General features: G+C 37.6%; 1 protein-coding gene across 9 annotated transcripts in view; it reads right to left on the reverse strand.

The window, feature by feature from the left end:
* Positions 1-19389, reverse strand: part of USP54 (ubiquitin specific peptidase 54) — a 120669-nt gene that overhangs the window by 51163 nt on the left and 50117 nt on the right. For 4 of the 9 annotated variants that reach the window (XM_035021692.1, XM_035021684.1, XM_035021700.1 and 1 more), the window contains exons 1-2: positions 8062-8955; positions 4239-4331 (exon numbers count right to left, since the gene is read on the reverse strand). In XM_035021692.1, the coding sequence (XP_034877583.1) occupies positions 4239-4331; positions 8062-8208 (240 nt within the window). In that variant the 5' untranslated portion in view covers positions 8209-8955. Of the gene's footprint in view, positions 1-4238; positions 4332-8061; positions 8957-12974; positions 13428-19389 lie in introns of those variants that run through there. The other 5 variants (XM_035021667.1, XM_035021660.1, XM_035021652.1 and 2 more) reach the window with 4 other exon arrangements.

Consider the following 19389-nt stretch of genomic DNA (forward strand, 5'->3'; position numbering starts at 1 on the left):
CCTGTCTATCCTTCCCTATTTGTCATAAGGAGTTCAGAATTGAATTTACTCAACTTCCAGGACAAACCTGCTGGTCAGAATGCACATTAGCATCACCACATTGGAAAACATATGGAAATATTGGAAAGCAGTTGGCAATATAAAAAAAAATTGTAAATATACATATCCTATGATCCAGTAATTCCATTCCTGGGCATATATACAAAAAAAATGTGTATACATATATAGATATATACAAGAATGTTCTTGGCAATATTGTTCATAAAAAATAAAAAACTGGAAATAATCCAAATGACTACCAGCAATAAAATAAACAAACTGGTTTATTTACACAATGAAATACCATATAATAAAGAAGATGAACAAAGTCAACCTACACATAACAATATGATCTTATAAACATATTGCTGCACTAAAGAAGACACACACACACACATAAGATGATTCCATTTACAGGACACCTGAGTGGCACAGTCAGTTAAGTGACTGACTCTTGGTTTCAGCTCAAGTCGTGATCTCAGAGTCGTGAGATGGAGCCCTGAGTCGGGCTCTGTGTTCAGTGCAGAGTCTGCTTAAGACTCTCTCTCCCTTTGCCCCTCCCCTTTGTTCCTCCCCTCTGTGCTGTTGCACTCCCTCTATCTCTCTAAAATAAATAAGTAAATCTTTTAAAAACAGATAATTTTTAAATTAGATTGTTTAAGAATGGATACATAGGTAGTAAAACTATCAGATAAAACAAAGCAGTGATTGGGGCGCCTGGGTGGCTCAGTTGGTTAAGCGACTGCCTTCAGCTCAGGTCATGATCCTGGAGTCCCGGGATCGAGTCCCACATCGGACTTCCTGCTCGGCAGGGAGTCTGCTTCGTCCTCTGACCCTATCCCCTCTCAGGTGTTCTCTCTCTCTCTTTCTCTCTCTCTCAAATAAATAAATAAAATCTTTAAAAAAAAAAAAACAAAGCAGTGATTACCACAAATATTAGAAAAGTGGCTACTTCTGGGAGAAAGAAGGAGACGTGACTGAGAAAGAAGGGAGGGTGAATGTTTATGGTACTGGCAGTATTCTATTTTCACCTAAAGACTTGTTACAAGGATGTTCACTTTGTAATTATTCATTATACTGGATCTCTGTGGGGATTTTATATAAATGTCGTATCTTTTTTGTTAGATTTATTCGTGTCTATTTTATATACTTTGTTACTGTTACAAAAACTCTTTCTAACTTGCATTTTCTATTAGTTGCTAGTATATAGAAATACAATTGAATGTTATACCTTCATCTTACAGGCAACAACCTGCTAAATCCTCTTATTGATTCTACTGATGTATCAGTAGATACTTTGAGATTTTTTTAATAGCCAATCAGATCATCTGCGTATAATAACTCTGCGTCTTTCTTTCTAATCTTTATCTGTCCTTTTGTCTTATTATACTGGACTAGAATCTAGCTCAATGATGAATCATATTATTTCATATTCTATAAAAATATTTTTAGGGGCACCTGGGTGGCTCAGTTGGTTAAGCATCCGACTCTTGATTTTGGCTCAGGTCATGATCTCAGGGTTGTGAGATCAAGCCTTGCATCAGGCTTCCTGCTGGGCATAGGAGACTGCTTAAGATTCTCTCCCTCCCTCTCCCTCTGCCCCGCGCCCCACCTCTGCCCTCTCTCTCTAAAAAAAAAAAAAAAAAAAATTAAAGTAGGGAACAAAAAAGAGGTATTCCAGGTGCTGATGGTCCATCCCAGATTTACTCTTCCAAACACTCAATATCCCTTCTCTTCTCTCAGAAAAAAAAGTCCTCCTGAATGAAGGAATATGGCCATTCTAACAATTTAAATTTCTCAACTATTAGAACGATGTTCAGCTCATCCATACAGTCAAATTAATCCATTTGCAATGTAAATCTATTTATAATTTTCAAATGAGGTATACAATAATGAAAAGAATGCAAGCTAGAGCTTAATTATTTAACACTTATATAGCACTGAGGGACTGAAAGGCACTTTAGGGAAAAACATCAAATTTTTAATATACTCCCAATGTGGGCGCCTGGGTGGCTCAGTTGGTTAAGCGACTGCCTTCGGCTCAGGTCATGATCCTGGAGTCCCAGGATCGAGTCCCGCATCGGGCTCCCTGCTCGGCAGGGAGTCTGCTTCTCCCTCTGACCCTCCTCCCTCTCATGCTCTCTGTCTCTCATTCTCTCTCTCAAATAAATAAATAAAATCTTTAAAAAAAAAAATACTCCCAATGTAACAAAAGAAGCAGTGAAGGAAAATAAACCTAATTGATAGCTCAATGATGTAATAAGGAAAGTACTAGAACTTCTCAGAATTATGAAGATCCAAAATACAGCCTTTGATTCCCCAAGCCGATTTACCTATCTGCCATAAGCAACTGCTTCTCTGAAAGAGTCCCAAGGTACATCCTCAGCCCTCATAAGTTGAAAAACATCTTCCTTTCTGTACTTGGGTATCTCAGAAAGTGTCCCATGAAGTCTCGTGCTTGGTTTTCTTCATCTATTTGGTTTCTATAATGATACTAATTTATATCTCAATAATAATTTGTGCTTCTGGAAATTAAAACATAATTAACGCTGCTACAGCCAGTTCATCAGAGTCCCACCTGGGTCAATGAAGAGGATGGCACAGTCCTGACTAATCAAAGCCATGTGAGGGGTTCACAGAAGTTCTGTCATCCCTTCCTGGTACAGATGAGAGTTTCTAGTTTCAGGAGATTCCTCTATCAGGGATTTCTCCAGGATTCAGTTTTCTCTAGCAAGTATCTTACTTCGGTTTTTTGTTTTAATGCCATGAACCAGACTTCCCTTGGATTTGTGGCGAGAGGACCACTATATTTCTTGTTTACCTAAAATTAGATACTTACTGTTACTCTGCCCTTCAGAAAATCAAGCCAAATACTCATGTGGATGGACTTCTGAGTGGGCATAGTCAGAAATGTTACAACTTGTAAAAGATTTGGTTTCATTAAAATTCATATTCAAACTCCCAATTAATCAATAACATGTATTTTGCTAAAAGTTTCAAAGCTTCTAAGGGGGAAAGAAAAAAGATATCTGTGACCTAAGCGATAAAATGTTCAGAAGACTCAGTCATCTCTTTCTAAAGATATCTGCCCATCACGGACTTAAAACTCTGAAGTGATGCTGCTCAAAAAACTGTTTCAAATCAGCTGTTGCAAATAGCCAAAATAACTGGGAAATTCTTCTGGATTTTTTGTTACAGTTCTTACTCCAAGATGTAAAAATAATTAAATTAAACATATGATGACCACATCTAAGCATCCCTGTCACAAACCAAGAACTCACACTTCTTGAGACTGAAAAATGACACCGGATGCTTATCAGAACTCATGCAGACTCATCCAGTCATAAATAATCTATTGTACATACAAACCAAGAAAACACAGAGAAGCTCCATGTTGGACAAGCAGATAAGGAATGGAGAATGGGCCTTTTATACAACCTAGTTCTTCTTCCTCTATTGCAGCATACTCTAAATGAATCCTCAGATTCCATTTTATTCAGAAATGAAAAATTTGGAAGTCAGACAATGGGGTCAAGAATGGATATAATGGGGGCACCTGGGTGGCTCAGTTGTTGGGCGTCTGCCTTTGGCTCAGGTTGTGATCCCAAGGTCCTGGGATCAAGCCCCATCCTGGGCTCCCTGCTCCGCAGGAAGCCTGCTTCTCCCTCTCCCACTCCCCCTGCTGTGTTCCTGCTCTCACTGTCTCTCTCTCTCTGTGAAATAAATAAATATATAAATAATCTTTATAAAAATAGCGGGTATTATGAATCTATTAAATGTGGTAATGGAAAAATGTTAGTACTGGCTTTTCTCAATAGGAAGAGTTTGTTGTTAAATTTAGCTTTAACAGACAATAGTTAATTCCAATAAAAATACTTGGTTGTTTATTCTTTCAAAATAAAAATTTAGAATTAGCTCTTCAGGTAAATACCCAAAATCTAAGCACATTTGAATAATATCCTATCACATTAAATAGAGCTGTATGGGCAAAAAAGTTCAGAAAAACAGACTACCTAAGCCAAGTAACAATTCTTTGATGCAAGCAAAACTTCTTGCATCAAATCATATTCATCTTCTGCAGTAAGCCACAGGCAGATAATTAAGAAATTCTTTAGTATCACCCTGATTAGCCAAACTACCTCTATATTGATCATTTGGCAGCCTAAGGTAGTGAGAAGAGACAGATTTGAAGAACTTACCTTGAGAGCACAAAAGATGCAGGAATCGCCCATGCACTTGTGAGTTGTAAGCTGCCTAAAGCTACGTCGGAAGATGTCCAAGTGCCATAAAACCTGGCAAAAAACAGGGGAAATACTTCATTACTCTATAAAAAGCCTCCATGTGATCTTAGATTCAAGAATTCAAGCAAAAATAGGTAATGACTACAGAATATATCTTCATTCCCAAGAAAAAGCTCATTCTAGCATATTAAAACAAATGTCAAAAAGGGTGAGTTAGTTAACATGAGGGACAGATAACTATATTCTAAAAAATACGTTAACTTGAAAATGAAGGAAGGTTACACAGAGAAAATAAGGTATAACATACAACAAATGTGATCCCGAAGGGTTAATTTATGGGTTAAAAGCTAGAATTAGGGTTTATTTTAATGATTTTTACACAAAAAATGTATTTTTTTTTGGAACAAACTTTTTTTTTTTGAAGTATAGTTGATACACGTTACATTGGTTTCAGGTATATAACACAGGGATTCCACAAGTCTCTATGTTATGCTGTGCTTACCAACACAAGTGTAGCTGCCATCTGTCACATTCATCACTATTACATTACCACTGCCTATATTCCTTATGCTGTGCCTTTTATTCCCATGACTTTTTTTTTAAGGTTTTATTACTCTTTTAAGTAATCTCCACACCCAACCTAGGGCTTGAACTCACAACCCTGAGATCAAGAGTCACATGCTCTACCAACTGAGCCAGCCAAGTGCCCCTCCCCATGACTTATTCATTCCATAACTGGAAGCCTGTATCTCCCACTCCCCTTCACCAGTTTGCCCACCCCCCCATCTCCCTCCCCTCTCCCATCCATCAGTTTTTCTCCATATTTATAGGTCTGATTCTGCTTTTTGTTTATCATTTGTTTTGCTTTTTACATTCCACATATAAGTGAAATCATACGGTATTGAAAACTTATTTAGAAGTTTAAATTGTGGGGGCACCTGGGTGGCTCAGTCGTTAAGTGTCTGCCTTCAGCTCAGGTCATGATCCCAGGGTCCTGGGATCGAGCCCCGCCATCGGGCTCCCTGCTCAGTGTGGAGCCTGCTTCTCCCTCTCCAACTCCCCCTGCTTGTGTTCCCTCTCTCACTGTCTGTCTCTGTCAAATAAATAAATAAAATCTTATAAAAAAACAAAACTGCAGAATTCTTTAAAAAAAAAAAAAGAAGTTTGAATTGTAGTGTGGAATTTTGTCTTTGTTAGATTTCTCAATTTTTGGACCTTTCTGAGAGATTTGTGACCTTCTTTATGTCAACAGAATAAAAAAATTGTGATATCAACAGTGATAAATCATGTTCATAGTATGTAACCTAGATATGATGTGATGAGAAGGACACTTTATTTTTATGGTCTTCCTCTCAAAAACCCACAACACCAGCCTAATTATGAGAAAAATACCAAACAAATTCCAATAGTGGGACATCCCACAAAATACTTGACTAGTACTACTCCTCAAAATTGTTAAAGTTCATCAAAAACAAGGAAATTTTGAGAAACTGTCAGAGCCAGGAAAAGCCTAAGGAGACATGACAAGAAAATGTAACTGTGGTATCCTGGATGGGATCCTGGAACAGAAAAAGATATTAGGCAAAAACTGAGGAAATCTGAATACACTATGGACTTTTAGTTAAAAAAGAAATGGTATAATATATAGCATAATGGCTTAGGAAGCTCCCCTTCTAGAAAACATTTAAATGGCATCATATATGAAAAGGCACTGTACTTCTGGAGCTTCTTCTTACTTATGTGTCTTCAAAGTATATATTCCAAAAGTTCTTTGAAATACACTATACTCCCAAATAAGTAACACCTTTTTATAATAAACATAATGGTTTCGATACTTCTGTGGCCAACATAGCATTCATATCAAAAGTTAGAATATTAGTTCATAGAAACAATTATTTTCAACTTGTAACATGATTACAATAGGCACTCCAAAACCATCAATGACTCAGTCTTTAAGTATGGATTTAGAAGTGCGTGTGTGCGTGTGTGTGTGTGTGTGTGTGTAGTATGTGTTCCATATGGCACTGGAAACTAGAACAGAAAGTCGTAAATATTATTGTTTCAATACAGATAGAACATACAGGAAAAAAACAGAATTATAAAAACAGGACTGTGGCCAGGAAGGAGGTAAACACATACACACACACAAACACACACACACACCTATGTCAACACCTTTTTTTTTCCTGCTTCTAAATTACAGAAGTATTATTAGTTTATGCAGTGTCACTCAAAAAACTCACATGCAGCATCTGGGGAAAAAAACCTAACAAACCCCACCCAAATGCATGAATTTGTGGTAGTAATGAGGGAATATAGTTAAACTCTTTCTCTAGGCTTAACAGCATAGGATTTTTTTTAATGTTTTCAAATAAAAATTTGAAAACTGAGAGTATAAAACTTTTTTTTAAGTAACCCAATGTGGGGCCTGAACTCACAACCCTGAGACCAAGAATCACACGCTCCACCGACTGAGCCAGCCAGGCACCCCGATTATGAAACTATTACATAAATAAGCTTGGTAAGATTCTTGTATTACAAACGAGGATCCTGAAATATTATTACCTGCATAAGGTCACAAGGCAAGTCTATAGACGCACTAAAAGTAATTCATAGGTCCAGTGCTTTTCAAAAAAAAAAAAAAAAGATTTATTTATTTATTTTAGAGAGAGAGAATGAGTGAGAGCAGAGGGGGAGGGGCAGAGGGAGAAGTAAAGAAAGTCCCAAGATGACTCCACACTACGCACAGAGCCCGACTCGGGGCTTGATCTCATGGCCCTGAGATCTCAACCTGAGCTGAAACCAAGAGTCAGTTGCTCAACTAACTGAGCCACCCAGGCACCTTTTTTTTTTTTTTTTTAAAGATTTATTTACTTATTTTAGAGAGAGTATCCAGTGCTTTTTATACCAAATACATTGTCTTGTCTTTTCTTCTCTCATAGCAACTTCTTTTCTCATTACATCTGAAACAATAACACTAATATTTTACCCAAGCATAATTATCTTGGGTGACAAATTTCATTTACTTTTACTCTGAGGAGCAGAAAAGAGGGGAAAGTAATTACTTGAAAGTTAGGCCAAAGGGGATGAACTTAACATTCTATGGGCATGACAGGGCAAAGAAGGCAGGGAGACAAGAAGTTTTGGGATTCTGAGATCACTAATGTGGTAACCAACACCAAAAGGGAAAATCTAGAGTAGATAATCACACCTTGGGGGAGTTACTTTCCACTACCTTTGTTCAAGCATATCTGACCAGACACTAATCATGAACCACTATAGGAGAGCTCAGAGGAAGGAGATGAAGAAATGGACAAAGACTGGACTCCATTCAGTGTATATGCTAAGAGCCTGAATGCTAAGAGCCTTCTAATGAAGATGAGAGTAATATACCTAAAAGTCTTTGACTTGTGGAAAGAACTTTGTTTTCTTTACTAGAGAAAAGAAAGTGGTTGATACAACATTATGGTCTCAAAAGGAAAAAAAGGAAGCAAAAAGAAAGTCAATAAACAAGTATTAAGATCATCTAGTCCATGTACTTTCCCCTTCAGGCACAGTTATTATTTCTTTTATCATTATTAATCCCTTTTTCCTATAAATGAGGTAATTGAGACTCATTGTTAGATCACACGGATCTTGTTAAGATCACACAGATAAACTTAAAAATAATCTCAGGCTGCTGACCTCAGAGACCATCAAGGATTATATTTAAACGAGTTATTGGAAACAGCATCAGTAACTAAAAGTCAAAGTTCACCAGAGGGAAAGAAATTGCCCTTACCTGCAGGGCACTGTTGAGGAAGCAGCTGTTTTGTCCTGGCTCATTGCTGAGGCCTTTGCTGGGGGCTATGGAGGTTGAGCTTCGAGGTGCAAACATCCCTTGGACACTACCACGGCCCCCTGAAAAATAGTTTCTTTTCCAAGACATTATTGTTCACATTTAGCTTGAAAACTCAGAAAAGACTTTGTATCTTTTTGGGAGAGAGTTTCTGTCTGCTGAAGTCCTGACTTGTAAAAGAGAATCCAGAATTCAATGAATTTATCTTGAAATACTTTGAGTTTACAACCTTCCAAACATCATCTATGTAGCTCAAGGAACTCAGGTATCTTCTTAGATCCACATGACAGAGCCGTCCCCAACTTGCTCCAAACAATACCCAAAATTTAACATGGCACAGTACTAATACAGAGAAATCCTTAGGTATTCTGTCCTTCTATTTTTCTTGAATTGCCTCCATAAAATAGTGGTGAAGTGGCTGTAGTCCTCAACTCCAACAGAATCCAGGATTATGGTAGGATGTATACCTTAGACTTATTGATGACGCTTCTTGTAGACTGAAGATTTTTTCCAACTGGAAGGAGAGGCAGACAGATAAGCAAGAATCCAATGCAACCCTCCTCGCCTTCTCTATTCCTTGTCCCATCATCATCTGAAGTAAAAACTCAAGTTCTAAGCAACTGATACAGAATCCACAAAGGTAAGAACTTTGTTTTAATTACATGGGGTTTTTGTTCTTACTGCTGCTGCTCTTTTTTTAATATGCCCCAAACATCTTCTATCATTCTATCCAGAATTTCAGAAAGTCTCCTCTCTTCTTTTCCTCTGTGACTAGAATAGCCAGCTCTGCCAGAGAGCTTTAACAAAAAGAAAAAAAAAAAAAAAACCTAAAAGCTTGCGTCACTTAATGACTCTACTGGCTTTGTGCTGTTCTGCCAACTGGCTTTGTGCTGTTCTGCCAAGATCAACGTTGCCTCACCTCTCACTATAAACTTGAAACCTTGGCAAACAATGACCCAAAAAAAACCACAAAAAACCCACAAAACAACAACAACAAAAAAAAAACAAAAAATCTCAACAACAAAAAGGAGAAACACTCAAGCCAACGAGGAAAAAAAAAAGGTGTAAACAGATTTACTTTCATAGGAAACTTCTCTGAAATTTCTAGAAGAAAGTTGATCAGGACAAAAACAAAAACCAAATACAAACTTTCCAAAATCAGACTAACAAAAATATTACCAAGTAAATATACACCAAATTAAGAAATGTAACAGTTTGTTAGATATGAATAAAGAAATTTTTAAAGGTGTTTTACACGTTCATGGCTATGAAAGCCTGTTTAAAGGTGGGAAGGCCACGTTATCAGTCTGGACTCTGTTCTGAGGAAAGATGTCCCATCTTAGAGAAACACTCAAGGCAAGTAAGCCATATGTCCTTAACATCATGTCCAAGAGAACTAAATCTTCTCCTGTTCTGTTCGTTTGTATGTTTTATTTTTGCCAGAGGATCAAAGAGATAATTTGGGTTACAAATAACTTAATCCTCAGATTAAATCTGAGGCACTCACAATCAGAGGCCATTCACTGACCAACATTAGTTTTCAACTAATTAAAATGCCAGTGAGGCAACGGGGAGAAATACCAAAGCAAACACCTTTACTGGAAGGAAATACTTCTACCTCCAGCTTTAAGCTTTCCTATAAGGCTGCCATGTCCACAGGAAAAAATTAAGAATGTTAAGTGTTAAATTTGGTTTCCAACAGCTCCCCAAGCTTCTCCCTTCCTTACTTCCTATCATCATATGAACCACCTAAAAAAGCAAAAATACTAAAGCATCTTAATCATTCTGTAAGAGATCACCTAGCACTACCCAGTATATCCAGTGGAAAAACTGAGGCACAGGAACATTAAATAGTTGCACAAGACTGTTCTTTCCCTTCTCTACATTCCCAGGCTATTTATAATCTACGTGTCACAATTAAAGTATTTGACTATACACTGTAGTGTCATATTATCCTCTATTTGTTTTTATTACTCTCTATTTGTTTTATATGGTATCAGTCATATATCCCAAATGACTGTATGAAATGAAATACTAACTAGTATCAGACAAGTACTAACACTATATTTACATTCTTTATTTATTCTTTACAATAGCCCTATTATGAGGTGTTAATAGTTCCATTTTATAGAACAGTAGAGTGAAACTTAAAGACATTAACTTGCCCAAATCAACTAGTAAGTGGCAGAACTAGAATTTTTTAACTATTATAAATCTGTGACTTAATTAGGTATTTTATTAAACTATTCCAAAAGCTCCTATGTCATAAGGAGGAACTCAATAAATACTCCCTGATGATTAGCATGGTACCAGGAAGGATCCTGTATCCCCCACACAGATTAAAAGACCCTCAACTCTCTATACACACCCTCATACACACCCCACTCGGAGCTACTAAGCAACTTCAACAAGCCATGCAGCATTCCTTCAGCTCAACTGCTGCAAAGGAATGACAGGTACCAAGCCTCCACTTTGCTCACAGCCAAAAGGACTTGGCAGACAGGTGGGGTTTCCAGTATCCACATTAGGAGCTTACTGAAACTCAGCCTGCCCTATGATACACACCCCTGAGTTCAGGGAGCAAAGAGAAAAAAAAGCAGTCACAGAAAAAAAGATTCTCAGGCTCTGAATGGCAGCATTATGTAGGGTAAGGCAATAAGCTCTCACACTTGCTCTAGGTGTGTCAGAAACTAGAGGTGAGAGCCAGAAAGAACAAGGACAAGAGAGGCAGTAACAAATGATCCAAAGAAATACTGATGACAAAATATTTCACTTAAGTTGTAGGTCTAGAACCAAACAACATAATCCTTCTACTGTACCATCTACTAAAGATATATGAGGAAGTCAATTAAGAGTTTTACCCACATCAATCTAACAGCCTATTTTTAAAAAGAAAAGAACTTTTTAGGCAATATTCAAGTATTTAGAGGTAAAAGAGCATAATGTCTACAACTTACTCTGAAATAGTTCAGAAGAAAAAAATATGTATATGGCTGTGGGTATGTGTATATTTGTATATATGGAGAGAAAGGGAAAATGGTAGAGCAAATATAGCAATAATGTTGACAACAGGTAAACGTGCCTGAAGAGGATATGGGAATTCTTTGTACCATTTCTCGTAACTTCACTGTAAGTTTTAAATCATTTTTTTAAGTTGAAAGAGAACCGATATCTGCAAAAAAAATAATAATTTAAAATTATGTAGAAATTACTTTGTAATGTATGTAGTATTCATGATTCAATGCAAAAATGACTAAAATCATTAAGCTGGTAGATAATAACCGTGCTAGATGATATTAGCAATCCCAAACTAAATTTTAAAAAAAAGAAGAAAAAAAAAAGGAGAAAAAGAGAAAGATAAATATAAAACAGTATACACATGAGGGTAAAATAAAATAGAATAAAGCTTTAATCCTACTTCTATGAAAAGGAGAGTTCAAAATACAGTATAATGTCTAGTTGTTCTAAGGGCAAGTGATGTTGAATAATTATGATATTATACAGATGGGACCAAGACTAGACTTGCAGTTAGAAGACATGGGTTCAATTTCCACATTTTTACTACTTTGTATAATCCTAACTACTTAAGTGTCCTGAACTTTGTTTTCGGGGCACAATACCTATTTTACACACTGGCTGAGATTTAGTAATAGGCATGCCAAAGTACTAGCAAGTTTTCAAAACAAAGTATGAATAATGAGTTTCACTGAATGAGTAATTGCAATGCCTAAAAGTATAAAAGTAAATTTTGGTTTGGGGACCTCAGGATACTAGAAAGTTGTAAGCCACCAGGAATAAGTCTTCTAATTGTATAAAAAGAACAACAGGCCTCACATAGGACAAGTGATATGTCAGAACAATTTAACTACATGCTTGGAGAAACATTTGAATTTTACAATTATTATTTTTTTACAATTTTTTTTTAAAGATTTTATTTTTTTGACAGAGAGAGACACAGCGAGAGAGGGAACACAAGCAAGGGGAGTGGGAGAGGGAGAAGCAGGCTTCCCGCCGAGCAGGGAGCCCGATGCGGGGCTCGATCCCAGGACCCCGGGATCATGACCTGAGCCAAAGGCAGACGCTTAACGGCTGAGCCACCCAGGCGCCCCTACAATATTTTTAAAATACGAAGTTTTACTTTCTATTTGTAAAAAGGCAAATAGTTGAGCCTATTACAAGGAACAGGGTAACATTTTAGAAGGTCTACAAAGAATGACCATGTCCAGTTGATCAATGATTCAAATGGAAAAACCGTGATGAGTATCTCACTTTCTAATGAAGGAGCAGTAGCCCCATTACAAGTGATTAATGCCAATAACAACACAAATATTAGGATGACAAACTGCACTACACTGAGATATCCAAACAGTTAACCAGGAAAGCTGCTCACATTTCTAGTTTCTATTATTCTACATAGCAGTAAAGAATACTCAAGAGACTTATAATTTACTTACAATTTACTCAAGAAACTATATTGCCAGGGCACCTGGGTGGCTCAGTTGGTTAGGCATCTGTCTTCTGCTGGGGTCATGATCCCCAGGTCCTGGGATCCAGCCCCACATCAGGCTCCCTGCTCAGCGGGGAGCCTGCTTCCCCCTCTCCTCCCTGCTCATGCTCTCTCTCACTATCTCCGTCTCTCTCTCTCTCAAATAACAAATAAAATTTAAAAAAAGAAACTATATTGCCCTGATAAATGAACAGGCAATTACCTCAACTCCATATGTCAATAATTCCCAACTACATCTATAGTATCTTATTAATTATAAGAGTTAAAATTAGTTAATTTATGCAAAGTGTTAATTCAACATCTAGCATATAGTAATTACTGTATAAATGATAGTTATTATTACCATTACCTTTCAAACATTTCCTCTTCATGAGTTCTTTTCCCTTTAAAGACATCCACACACAGATATCCTATATTCTTTAAAAACAAAAACAGCAACAACAAAGACCACCTTGAATTTATTAACTCCGATGCCTACTGTCCTACATTTTTTGGGATCTTTCACTATTAAATGTCTCTGCAATTAATAATTTACAATTGCTACCTCTTTATGCTCACCATCAATCTCTTCAGGACATGGTACTGATCCTTTACTCCACCACCACCACCATTTTACTTCATGGAATATCGCCATCTAAAGAAATCTCCTAATTGCAAAACCTACTGGCTTTTCCACAGGCCTCGTTCTTAATTTTTCTGCAGCACCTAACCCTGGCTGCCTTGATGCTACATGATCCTGGATTCACTGGATGCATTAATAAGAAAAAGAGAGAATGAATAAAATGAAATGACAGGGGCTCCTGGGTGGCTCAGTGGGTTAAGGTTCTGCCTTCGACTCAGGTCATGATCCCGGGGTCCTGAGATCAAGTTCCACATCGGGCTCCCTGCTCAGTGGGAAGCCGGCTTATCCCTCTCCCTCTGCCCGTCTCCCTGCTTGTGTGCACGCGCGCGCGCTCTCTCTAATAAAACCTTAAAAAAAAAAATGAAATGAAATGACAAACCAGAACACTGGTTCTCCTACTACGCTGGTAGTTCATTTTTTTTCTCTCCTATGTTGCTTTCTTAAAAGAGCGCATTCCTCAAAGTTTAAATCAGAACGTCTTGCTCATCTCTATAGTTCAACCCATGGTATTCTCATCCCCTGCTGTCAGAACTCCAACCATCACTTCTAGTCTGACAAATCACAAATCTCATGAACTCTAAAACCGACATCGTCCCACTTTCATAAGTTCAATATATCCAAATCTGAAATCACCTCCTTCAACATCCCCCCAAAATACTGCCTTTTCTGATTCCTTTATTTTTTTTTTTTAAACTAATGGCATTTCCAATTACCCAGGCTCAAAGCCTCTGTAGTCTTGGACTCCTTCCTATCCATTTCCCCTTCCTTATCCATGTCATAAAGTCTTATCAGTTTTCTCTTCAAAATCTCTTATATTGATCCTTCTTTTTCACTTCCACTGTCATCACCTTAGTTTACATCACAATCACTTCCCATTTAGATTATTACAATAGATTAAGTCTTGCTAGCCTCCAGTCTCTTGCCATTCTGATCCATTTATATAATTACTTTTGAAAATCAGTATTTCTCAGGGCGCCTGGGTGGCTCAGTCGGTTAAGCATCTGCCTTCAGCTCAGGTCATGACCTCAGGGTCCTGGGATTGGGCCCTGCATCGGGCTCCCTGCTCAGTAGGTAGTCTGCTTTTCCCTCTCCTTCTGCCCCTCCCCCCTGCTTATGCACTCTTCCTCTCTCTCTCTCTCTAATAAGTAAATAAAATCTTTAAAAACAAATTCCTTGACCACCCCGAGTCTGAAGAGATAACACCCATTTTCTTAATTCCTATATAAGTTTTCTATAATTTTTTAAGAGATATATTTATTTTAGAGAGAGAGAGAGTGGGTCTGTGTGTGTTGTGTGTGTGTGTGTGCGTGCACAATGGGGAGAGGGGCAAAGGGAGAAGGAGAATCTCCAGCAGACACCCCACTGAGCATGGAGCCCCAAGGCAGGGCTCGATCTCATAACCCTGAGATCATGACCTGAGCCCAAATCTGGAGTCAGAGGCTTAACCGACTGATCCACCCAGGTGTCCCAAAGTTTTCTATAATTTAAGAGCATTTTTTCTATTACACCAACGTTTCCAGGATCCTCCCCCCAACCCATATTACCCTCCATCCCTAAAGGATAAGGAGTTTTATCCTACCCCATTTGAGAATGGGGAATGAATGGAGGTCAGAAGCCAACTGTGTTATATCCATATATCTGTTATTGCAGGACACATTATCACAAAATTTTGTAAAAGTTTACTTCACTTGTCATAAAATCCATCTATTTATAAATTGTGACTCTACCGATATATATAGAAAAAGTATGAGCTATATATTTTTTAACTTTCCAAATTAATTGTTTCATCTTATCAAGTAAGATATTTTTATATTAATATGACTCCGTTAAAACTTTAGGCTTTCTTCACCATCAGTATAAACATTTTAAGGGATATTACACATTTGGGCTGATGAGATTCTAGGGAACTAGTTCTTTTTTTTTTTTTTCTTTTGTTTTTAAGATTTATTTAAGGGGTGCTTGGGTGGCTCAGTTGGTTAAGCCCCCAACTCTCTGGTTTCAGCTCAGGTCACATTCTCAGAGTCCTGGGATGGAGCCCCACATCAGTGGGAGAGGGAGAAGTAGACTCCCCACTGAGCAGAGAGCCTGCTGCAGGGAACTATCCCAGGACTCTGAGATCATAACCTGAGCTGAAGGCAGATGCTTAGCCCACCCCCAAAAAGATATATTTAAGTAATCTCTACACCCAACGTGGGGCTCAAATTTATGACCTCGAGATCAAGAGTCATATGCTTTACCAACTGAGACAGCCAGGCGCCACTCTAGGGAGGTAGTTCTCTACAATTATATCCAAGAGCTATATCCTTAGATACTTAGTTTTTAAAAAAGGAAAAGAAAAGTAAAAAACATGGTGAGCATGCATTATTTGTTCAGTGGCAGTCTATTCTAAAGAATTTGTCCACATACAGTTTCAATACAGAATACTGGGACACCTGGGTGGCTCAGTTGGGTAAGCATTTGCCATGACCTCAGGTCATGATCTCAGGGTCCTGGGATCCAACCCTAACGTTGTCCGGTCCCCGCTCAGCAGGAAGCCTGCTTCTCCCTCTCCTACTCCCCGCTGCTTGTGTTCCCTCTCTTGCTGTGCCTCTGTCAAATAAATAAATAAATAAATAAATCTTAAAAAAAAAAATACAGAGGGGCGCCTGGGTGGCTCAGTCCGTTAAGCATCTGCCTTTGGCTCAGGTCATGATCCCAGCATCCTGGAATCCAGCCCAACATCAGGCTCCCTGCTCAAAGGGGAGTCTGCTTCGCCCTCTGCCCCTCCCCTTCCCCCTGCTCGTGCTCTCACGTGCCTGCTCCTGCTCTTTGCTCTCTCAAATAAATAAAATCTTTTTAAAAAATTTTTAATAAAAAGAAACACAAAATCTTACTTAATTTTTATGTCTATTAGATGATGATTAAAAACCACCACCACCTGATAATGGCAACTATGCTGTATGTACAAATGTATTCAAATTTAAATGAAAACTGCTCCATGGCCTATTACCTAGTACTCCTCTCTGACTTTGCCCCTTACAACCAAAGGACTCACAGCATTCTGCAAAGAACAGTCCTAGACTACAACAAACTTAAGAGATAGCAGGCTACCTGGCAGCTATTTATTCACAAACTCTACAGAAAATGTATCATCATTTTTACCCACATTTACTAGTTCCCAGCCAAGTGCTAAAACTATGGAGTAATCAATCAAAGGTTGAAGGAGGAGAAAGAACATGTAAGAATTTCATTATTGTGTTGCTCTCAACTCTGAAAAAGTTATAGTGACCTATATTTTACTATTGCTGAAGAGACTCTGAGGAGCCAAATAAGCTTGCTTATAAATTTTTCCAGCTTTATTAAGGTATAATTGACAAAATTGTAATGTAATATATAATGAAGTGTATAACATGATGATTTGATATATGTATATACTATGAAAGAACTCCCATAATCAAGTTAATTAACACATACTAGAAAGAATAGAAAAGATAAATAAAATGAAGAGTTGGAATTTTTGAAAAGATAAACAAAATGGATAAATCTTTAGCTAGACTAAGAAAGAAAAAAGACTAATAAAATCAGAAATGAAAGAAATGTTATAATAACAGAGAAATACTAAGAATCATAAGAAACTACTGTGAAGGAGCGCCTGGCTGGCTCAGTCAGTGAAGCACGAGACTCCTAATCTCAAGATTGTATGCCTTCGGCTCAGGTTATGATCTCAGGGTCCTAGGATTGAGTCTGCATCAGGCTCCCCGCTCAGCAGGAAACCTGCTTCTCCCTCACTCTCTGCCCATCTCTGCCCCTCCACCCCACTCATGCTCTCTCTCTCTCACTATCTCTCTCTCTCAAATAAATAAATAAAATCTTAAAAAAAAAAAAAAAAAGATTGTAAGTTTGAGCCCTGCGTTGGGTGTAGAAATAACTTAAAAATAAAATCTTAAAAAAACAAGCAAACAAACTACTGTGGAGACGCTTAATTATAGAGAACAAACTGAGGGTTACTAGAGGGGAGGTGGGGGAGGGTGGATGCATTAAACAGGTGATGGGGATTAAGGAGTGCACCTGCTGTGATGAGCACAGGGTATGTAAGTGATGAGTCACTAAATTCTACACATGAAACCAATATTACACTATATGTTAACTAACTGGAATTTAAATAAAAATTTGGAAGAAAAAAATCAAGGTATTTTTAAATTAAAAAAAAAAAAGAAACTACTGTGAAAAAATACATGCCAACAAGTTGGATAACCTAGAAGACCTAGATAAGTTTCTAGAAATATACAACCTACCAACCAAGACGGAATCATGAAGAAATAGAAAATCTGAACATAAATACTTGTATTTATTTAACCTTTAATTTTCTTTATACTTATTTAATCATCATTACTACATAGCTCCTGGGACTTATTACATCAAAACAGTCTGCTTTACATTGTTGTCTCTAATATCAGGTAAACTTCTAGGAAGCTAGAAGCCAAAATTGGGAAACAAGCATGTCATCTTATCACCTGTTATTTCCTTGTGTAGTAGAGATACTAAATTGTATGTTCCACATTGTTCCCAATCTGAACACACTAGCTTCCTATGGGCAGGCTAAAAACTTTTCCATGTGTGAGATGATGGAAAACTGGGTCCTAACCTTTTTGCAGACCCCCACAATTAGAGGCAGATTTACAAAGAAACTAATGAAGATTAAACTTCAGGGTCCCTCTTTTGCACAGGCCTCAAGGTCCAATATCTAATTTTCACTTTTAAAAAATGTTTTCCGGGGCACCTGGGTGGCTCTGTCGTTAAGCATCTGGCTTCGGCTCAGGTCATGATCCCAGGGTTCTGGGATCGAGCCCCGCATAGAGCTCCCTGCTCAGTGGGAAGCTTGCTTCTCCCTCTCCCACTCCCCCTGCTTGTGTTCCCTCTCTTGCTGTGTCTCTCTCTGTCAAATAAATAAATAAAATCTTTAAAAAAAAAAAATCATAGCTCAAGACTGCCAGCATTAAAAGTAATGCTCTAGAAGCTAATTAAATTTAGAAAAACATTTTATTTCTCTGTATTAATGAAATACAAAGGACAATTATTTCACAAGAGTATGCCCAGTACCTCAAAATGTGCTGCCATTTTTCTCAGACCAAAGTAATAAACCAGGCTATAGCGGAACCACTCTAATTATCCCCTACTGTATTCTTCATCAACAAAGTCAGCTTCTCTTAGCCTCTGTTTCTAAAAAACCCCAAATAGTCATTCAAATGTTTGCTGAAATGAAACTGGCTTATGCATAAAGAGGGATGAGGCCTGGAGGAATACTGGGCCAGGAAGAGCCTGTCACCCTAAGAGATAGTGAGGTAAATGAGGTTCAGAGATCTACAGATTACTAGCATTGGAGACCTCATTATGAATATGACATGAATGTGGCTGAGATCAATGAAGACTAGAAAGGATTTGTTGCTGCAGAGCCTGGGGGCCCTTTGATGAAACCAGATATAAGGTGTAGGAAGCTTAGAAGGGGATAGGTCTCTTAAGGGAATTTATTTCATAATAAATAAAGTTCAATGAGGTCTCTTAAGTAAACATTACTAATTTCATGTGTAGAGAACATGACATTTATGCAAATGATAGTATCAAAATATCCCCACCAATATTACTTATTACTTATTAACTACAAAGGAAAAGATAGTAACTTTATCATGGAGCAACCTGGCAAAAACCACCTTAACCAAGTGATCAAGGTCAACATCACCGGCAATAATACATACTAACATCATGAATCCCATGGTAATAATACACTGAAGACACAACATTATTTGTAGTATTCTTGCCTAAACCATATCATCTCAGTCCAATCATGAAAAAACATCAGAAAAATCCAAATTGAGGAACATTTGACAAAATAGCTGATCAATACTCTCCAAAAATGTCAAGGTTATAAAAGACAAAGAGAGACAGAAATTTTTACAGAATGCAGGAGACTAAGGAAGAAAAACACCTAAAATGCAATGTTAGAACCTAGATAGGAAAAGAACACTGGTGGACAAACTTGTGAAATCTGAAAAAGGTCTTCAGTTACTGGCAGTATTGTACCAATATTAACTTCCTGGTTCTCATCATTGTACTTATATATAAGTACAATATAAGTACAATATAAGTACTTATATATAAGTACAAT

The sequence above is a fragment of the Mirounga leonina genome, unplaced genomic scaffold (assembly GCF_011800145.1).
Source record: "Mirounga leonina isolate KUSES-001 unplaced genomic scaffold, KU_Mleo_1.0 Mir_114, whole genome shotgun sequence".
NCBI lineage: Eukaryota > Metazoa > Chordata > Mammalia > Carnivora > Phocidae > Mirounga > Mirounga leonina.